Genomic DNA, 8235 nt, shown 5'->3' on the forward strand with positions numbered 1-8235 from the left:
AATATAAAAGTGTCAAAAATATGGTGATGTTCACTAAACATAAAGAAATCAAAACACAAAGGAAAAGTGATAAAATACGCTAAATAACATAAAACAAAACAAAGGGAATTCAATCTGATCTGATCAATCTGACTGACGTTAGATTTAAAATGAAATAATTTTAAAAATAAAGTTATTAAATGTAGACGTTACATTTTAAAATTCGAAAAATAAAATAAATAAACAAATCCGCAACATTCCGCCGCCCGTGAATCGATCATGGAGATTCACTAATGATATCCAAAACGGCTAATTTTGAAGCAGGGCGTCGAAGTATACCAGCCGAAGTCTTCACCGCTGCCGATCGGACTTGCCCGTCTGCCGCCATATGCACATCCACAATAATGCCTTTTCGCCATTCACCTCGAGTTTCATTATCATCGCATATTATTACAACATCTCCAATCTTTAACGGTTTTACTGGTTGATACCATTTGGTGCGACGCGTTAAATCAGGGAGGTATTCGAGAACCCACCTCTTCCAAAATGTTTGTTTGAGCTGCTGTAATATATGCCACTGTTTTCTTAAACAACCCTTTTCCCCAACAGCTGGAGTCTGCACAATATTTGGACATCCCATCAAAAAATGATTGGGAGTCAATGGTTCGTCATCAAAGCTATCAATTGGCAAATGAGTTAAGGGACGGGAGTTGACCAGGTTTTCAGCTTCTATTAACAAGCTATTTAGTGTGTCCACTTGTGGTACCTTTTCCTTTAAAGTAAACGCCAAAACATTTTTTATGCACCGCACCATGCGCTCCCATGCCCCGCCTGCTGCAGGATTGGCTGGAGTGTTGAAAACCCAATCAATTCCACGTCGTGAACACTCTTCTACTATTGGACCATCATTCAGTATGAGTCTCTCTTTACTCGCCCCCACGAAATTTGTGCCACGATCACTTCTTATACGGACTGGTAGTCCTCTTCTGTTTATGAAATTGCGAAGGCACAGTATAAAAGAATCGGTGGACAAATCTCTAGCCATCTCCACATGCACCGCTCTCACAGTCATACATGTGAAGAGAGATACCCATCTTTTTTCACATCGACGTCCAATCGTGACATTAAAAGGCCCTAGATAATCAACGCCTGTGTATGAGAATGGCCTGACGTATGGTGAAAGCCGGTCAACAGGCAGCTGACCCATTAATGGATTTTGCGGCCGAGCATTTCTTATTTTACACACCATGCAATTTCTTTTTACAGACCTTACCATTTGTCGTAAACTGGGAACCCAAAATTTGGTACGCACTGCAGCACAAATCGATTCTTGATTTTGATGTCTGAAATCTTCATGATATTGTTTCACGATTATTTTTGTAATTAGGTGATTCTTCGGCAGAATAATGGGTTCTTTTGTTGTATGTGGGACACATCGTGCATTCTTAATTCTGCTTGAAATCCGAACTAAACCATCATTTGCTAGATATGGACTCAATTGAAAAATTGGACTATTTTTTGGCAAGATCTTACCGGATTTCAATATAAAAATTTCTTCTGCAAATTCGTCTTGCTGTGCCATGGAACACCAGTACATTTCGGCTTCGTGCATTTCCTGCGCAGTAAGGTATGGTGGAAGTTTTTGCCTACACTTAGTTTCTCTCGCAGCACATTTTTTGAACATATTTACAGCTCGCATAAACCAGCAACGTACTCTAAGCAGAGTGTAATATTTCGATTTTTCCTCGTATGGTATTAATGGCGAACTGTCCCTTATGGATATTACAAATTTTGATCTAAGTTCAGAATTTACATCTTTAACATTGTGCTCGTCTGAAAGTTTAGGCCATTTGTCTTCATCAAGCAATAAAAATTCGGGGCCTTTTATCCAGCGTGAGTTCAATGGCTGTTCAGAAAATGACATTGGACGAGTGGCATCGTCTGCTGGGTTTTTAGAGCCAGGAACCCATTTCCACTGCTTCACTTCGGAATAATATAGCACCTCTGATACACGATGACTAACGAATGGTTTATATGCCCGCACATCTGAATGTATCCACTTAATGACCGTTTTTGAGTCTGACCAGAAGTTTATGTGTTTAGGCTGTATATCATGGCTAGAGACAATAGCTTCTTTCAATCTCACGCCGAGGACAGCGGCCTGCAATTCTAATCGGGGAATTGAGAGAGGCTTAATTGGTGCACATTTTACTTTTCCCGCAATAAAAACCACTCTTACAGCGCCTTCCCAACAAATCCTCCAGTAAGCAACTGCAGCGAATGCAGCCTCACTCGCGTCAACAAAAACGTGCATATCGACTCCATTTTGCGAGATAGAAAACCCAGGACCATACCATCTATTAATTTCAAAGTTGCCCACATTGTAAAGCTCTTGGTACCAAATATGCCATTCCCTATAAATTTCATCCGGTATTGGTGAACTCCAATCAATATCAAATCTCCATAATTTTTGCAAAATAATTTTAGATCTGATTACCATATTGGCGGTCAAAACGACATTCGGTATTCTTTTAAATGTCAACACAAAACGAAATTTGTCGTCAGCTGGTGACCAAAACAGACCAAGAATTTTTTCTGTTGTTGAATTGCTTTTTCCCAAATTTGTTAAGTCTGGATGAGCAATTGTTTCTTCTTTTTCTACGATGGCCTGAATAAACTCAGATGAATTGGATACAAATGCTCTCAATTCAAACCCAGCTTGTTTATGAATCTCAATTACATCTTTGGTCACAGATATGGCCTCTTCTTCTTCGTCGAAGCTGTCGACGTAATCGTCTACGTAGTGACACTCAACAATCGCCCTATAAGCTCTCGGGTTTGAAATTTCAAATTTTTTGGCGTTGAGATTTTTTACATATTGTGCGGAGCATGGAGAACTTACTGATCCAAAAATCATAACTTGCATCACGTACACATCCGGATTTCTTGAGCTGTCCCCATTTCTCCAAAGAAATCGTTGAGCTGTTTGATCTTGTTCACAAATGATTACCTGGTGGAACATTTCGCGTATGTCCGCGCAAACTCCAATACGACACTGGCGAAATTTGAACAAAATCGACAATAATGGTTTCGGCTGGTATTTACTTGGTCCTTTTAACAATCGACTGTTAAATGACTCACCGTTGATAGATGCTGTTGCATCAAACACAAGGCGTCGTTTATTTCCTTTATTTATATTTGTAATTGGGAAATGAGGCAAGTCCTCTCATTGGCAATCGATGCTTCCTCTGGAGCTAATTTTCTTGCATACGACTTTGAGACATACTCCTTTATTTTGTTATCGTACCACATAGCAAGTTCTGGGTCCTTTTTCATCTTGGCCTCCACGACTTGTAAACGTCGTAAGGCAACAGCATAACTTTCAACAAAATCAAAATCGTCCCGCTTCCACAAAAGGCCAGTCTCATAACGATCACCAACTTTCACTGTCGTCGCTGCTAAAATACCTTCAGCTCTTCTATCGCTCTCTGACACTACTAGATTGACTGCTTTCATTCCAAAACTTTCTAAAGTGAAGTATTCAGCAACTTCTTGATGAAGTGTATCGGGCATAGACGTGCCAATAACACAAACAGTTGTTCCGACTGATTCTTCATTCGAACCAAATAATATATTACCCAGGCGTGTTTGATGAATTGAAAAGTTTTCATCCAAATTTATAACATTATAAGGCCGAACTAATCTAATATGTGGCAATCCTATTAGTAAGCTCGGAGTGACGTCGCTGTAATTCTCAACAAAAACTTCATGAAGTTCACTAAACATTCCTTTAAACGATTCAGTTTTCAACGTTTGCGGTGGTAATTGCAAATTTGCCGTTGTTCTCACATTTCTCATTTCAAATGCGTTTGCACTGTTTGTACCGCAAATTTATCGTTTTTGACAGCTCATTCGATTTTTTTCCACCAATCCAACCCAAAGATAAATTGCTTATCGAACCTTGTACACCAATATACTCTGCTATGTTCTCTTCCAGTAGCGATATCTTCGAACCGTCATCGATAAATGCGATAACTCGTTTACACCCCTTCGGTCCTCTCACGACGACCGGCAGAAATTTAAAGAGAGTTTTTCTTTTAACTGCTTCATCAATAATCGTTGCCACTTGATTATGACCATTTGTACAAGAATCGTTATCGATTGTACTTGAATTGGTCGAAGTGTCAGCACTGATAAGAGACTCGGTTTGTTGACATTTTGTATTGTTGCTTTGGTTTGCTGTTTCTTCGTGTAAGAGGCGATGGTAGTATTTTGTACATTTTGCCAATCCGCACTGACGACGAACAGAACATTGAAGAGAATTGTGGCCGATATTCAAGCAACCAAAACACAAATGATTGGCTTTAACTAGTTTCCATCTCTCGGCAGTGCTGATACTTCGAAATTTGCTGCACTGATTTAAATAGTGATTTTGTCGGCATAATGGACAATTTGGACGCCGTGTCTCAGTAGTTATTGCGAAAGAAGATTTAACCTTATCTTTGCTATTTGTTGCTTCATTTCGTATTGTGTCGTTCTCAGTTGCAAGAGCAACGTATGTGGCAATATCTTGCAACCATATACCAAATTCTCGAACACTTGGATATTGGTTTAAATTTTTCAACGAATATCTTATCCATTCCTCCCTTTTTGTCAGCGGTAATTTTTTTACTAGTTCGTCCAGCAGTGTTGGGTTACTCAAATGTGGAGAAGCACCTGCATTTTCTAAAAATATTATTAGATTTCCAACCATCGTGCAAAAGCTCACTAGATCTGATATTTTCTTTCCGCTTATAATAGGAAAAGCGCGTACTTTAGAAATCTGACTTCTAATCATTATATCAGGTCGCCCGTAATAAAATTCTAGTGTCTTAATTACCTGATCCACACTTGAAGGGTGGATTAAATAGGCTTCAACTTTCGACATCGCTTCGCCTTTAAGCGCTTTTTGTAAACGAGTTAGATTTTCCACGTTGGAATAGTTATAGCTTTGAGTAGTCTCTTTGTACGAAACTATAAACCGTGGCCACTGCTCCGGCTGTCCATTAAATTCCGGCAAATCATATAGCTTTCGGATCGGTCTATGGTCATATAAATCTGGTGTTGTAATATTTCCTGCTAACGATGTATTTGTAGGCTGATTCGGGGCCTGTGTCTGGTGCAGAGGCGGTATTTGTGATGAAATGGAATTTGGCAAGTGTGGCATAGAAATTGTTGTTGGGGCATATGTAGACATATATGCCGTTGATGGTACAGGCAAAAAAGAGACAGTAGATGGTGTTTGAGGCATAGACACTGTGGATTGTGCTGGCGGCAGAAAATAAGTAGATGAATGTGGCAAGTTTAAATTCGAATAATAATTAGGGTGAGTACTTAACTTCGGCTGCATCGACGGCTCATTTGATGCTGGTAATGTGCTGGACTTTATTGGCAAAGCGGAGGAATTGTCACACTTTGTTGGGACGGTCACATTTTCCGGCATGTTATTTGAGGTTATGGTATTCTTCGACATAGATTCCTCTGGATTAGATGGCATATTTACTTTATGGACGATAGCTTCTAGCACTGCTCTCAAGCTGCGCATTTCCTCTCTCAGTTCGGCGACGGGATCTTGTTCCATAACAGTTTTTTCGGCTTCGTCCTCGCTGCAGGATTCCTCCACTTTATCATTGGACATGTTCTTTTCTTTTAGCCGTTCACTTCGGCGTAGCATAAATCAATTACGATATTGAAAAATTAAATAATAAAAATTTGTTACGGCTGTAACAAAGAAACGATTTTTTTCCAGAATTTTCTATGTTTGTTGCGGCTGCAACCATGTGTTACGGCGATAACACGTTCGAGGCAGAATTATAATAAAAACGTCACCTTATTAACATGAAATTCCTTTAGGGAATTTTAGAAATAAAATGATTTTTTGATTTTCACGAAACGAAATAAAGTGTTTTGTTTTATTATCTAAATAAGATACAAAAAATGGAAGTTACAAATAATGTAATAACTTTAATCGAAAGGTCTTACTTAATTCTATTCTTCTCGACGTTTTCTGGAAAAAGAACAGTTTGATTCGAGCGGTACTTTCAAGAAACTTATCACAAAGTAAGACAAAATAAAATATAAAAGTGTCAAAAATATGGTGATGTTCACTAAACATAAAGAAATCAAAACACAAAGGAAAAGTGATAAAATACGCTAAATAACATAAAACAAAATAAAGCGAATTCAATCTGATCTGATCAATCTGACTGACGTTAGATTTAAAATGAAATAATTTTAAAAATAAAGTTATTAAATGTAGACGTTACATTTTAAAATTCGAAAAATAAAATAAATAAATAAATCCGCAACAGTTACGGTCACAGTTCTGCCCTCAAAATAATGTCAGATGTGCCTAACGTAGTGGATTACACTTTGGCGAGTCCACTTTTCGACAAAAAGTTTGAGACTCTAATCCCCAACAGTGAGGCGTGGTGCACACAGACCCCGGGGAATAAAGAATATATAGATTTCTACACTGATGGCTCCAAATTGGATGGACAAGTGGGTTTCGGAGTATATTCTAATGATCTGGAACTTCAAATAGCGAATAGATTACCTAATCACTGTAGTGTTTTTCAGGCTGAAATATTAGCAATAAGAGAGGTGGCGAATTGGCTGAGAAGTAATGTTCCAAAAAATGTGGGCATTAATATATACTCAGACAGTCAACCTGCAATAAAATCCTTGGACTCTGTGTTCCTCAACTCGAAAACGGCCATCGATTGCCGCAAATCTCTCAATGAGATGGCTGAGCAGTACAATATTCACCTAATATGGGTGCCTGGCCATAGGAACATACCGGGGAACTGCGAAGCGGATGAGTTGGCAAGGCTAGGGACTACCTTACATATTCCAGGGGAACTAGAATCTGTTGGTATGCCTCTGGCTACCTGCAAGCTCATGCTGCGTGAGAAGGCTGTTATGATGGCAAATGTTCGATGGGAGAATTGCAAGGGCTGTAACGACACCAAACAAATATGGCCCAATTTAAACTTAAACCGTACACTAGATATGCTAGTCTTCTCGAGACGCCAGATATCACTCCTGATATCTGCTATAACGGGTCGCTGCCTGATAGGCGATTTTCCAAAAACTATTGGTGCGAAGTATAATGACTATTGTATGAGCTGTCATGATGCGGAGGAAAAGGAATCAATAAAACACCTCTTGTGTGAGTGTCCTGCTTTTTGTGTAAGGCGTAAGCGAATTTTAGGAGCATATAGCTTCAGATTACCGGCGGACCTGGAACACGTTAACTTAAGCAGTCTGCTAATGTTTTTGGAACAATCTGGTTGGTTCAACAGAAGAAAATAATCGAGAAGGTTCAACGGTTAAAACTAGAAGTGCCCATATGTAATAGGTACTTTTAGTTAATGTGGTATCACAATGGACTGAATAGTCTAAGTGAGCCTGAATCTTAATCGGGCTGCCACTTTAACCTAACCTAACCTTCTATAGAAATAAAATTTTGACCAAATTTTCTAATAAAAAATCTATTACTATAAAATTTTGGCAAAATTTTCTATAGAAATAAAATTTTGACTTAAATTTTTATAGAAATAAAATATCAATAGAAATAAAATTAAAAACAAAGTGTGTAACAAACAAACTTTTGCAAAATTTTCTATAGAAATAAAATTTTGCAAAATATTCTATAGAAACAAAATTTTGACTCAATTTTCTATAGAAATAAAATTTTGACTAAATTTTCTATAGAAAAAATATTTCTATAGTAATAAAATTTTGAATAAATGTTTTATAGAAATAAAATTTTGACAAAATTTGCTATAGAAATAAAATTTTGACAACATTTTGACAAAATTTTCTATAAAAAACAACTTTGAAAAAATTATCTGTCAATATTTCACATATGTATATGGCCTTAAAATAAAATTTAAAAAAAATAATTTCGGGTATTAAAATGGATCGATCCAGCCCATCTGCTAGTCTAACATTCTAGGAAACATCAAAAGATAGCCGTAATTAGAAGTTGATTTTCATTTACAATCATGCTGTACATTGATCGAATGAATAACGCAATGGAAACTAATTTACGTAAAAACTTGCCTAGTTACAAAAATGTGAAGTGTTTTAAAAAATTTGGTTTAGCCGGAGTCGGAGTCGAGCAAAATTTTTACGACTCCGACTCCAGCAAAATCTTCAGACTCCGACTCCAAGACTCCGACTCCGGCCTTGATTAAATGATCAACGAATAAA

The 8235-nt window shown here is 37.7% G+C and overlaps 1 protein-coding gene across 1 annotated transcript; it reads right to left on the bottom strand.

The window, feature by feature from the left end:
- Positions 1 to 256: 256 nt before the first annotated feature.
- On the bottom strand, positions 257 to 3001 carry LOC142230939 (uncharacterized). Its single transcript, XM_075301556.1, has one exon. It carries the CDS (start codon positions 2999 to 3001, stop codon positions 257 to 259), a length of 2745 nt encoding a protein of 914 aa, XP_075157671.1.
- Between the last annotated feature and the right edge of the window lie 5234 nt (positions 3002 to 8235).

The sequence above is a fragment of the Haematobia irritans genome, chromosome 3, assembly GCF_050003625.1.
Source record: "Haematobia irritans isolate KBUSLIRL chromosome 3, ASM5000362v1, whole genome shotgun sequence".
NCBI lineage: Eukaryota > Metazoa > Arthropoda > Insecta > Diptera > Muscidae > Haematobia > Haematobia irritans.

Bases quoted from the DNA above. Each gene is read 5' to 3' on its own strand.
- LOC142230939 (XM_075301556.1), bottom strand. From the start codon at position 3,001: ATGTTCCACCAGGTAATCATTTGTGAACAAGATCAAACAGCTCAACGA.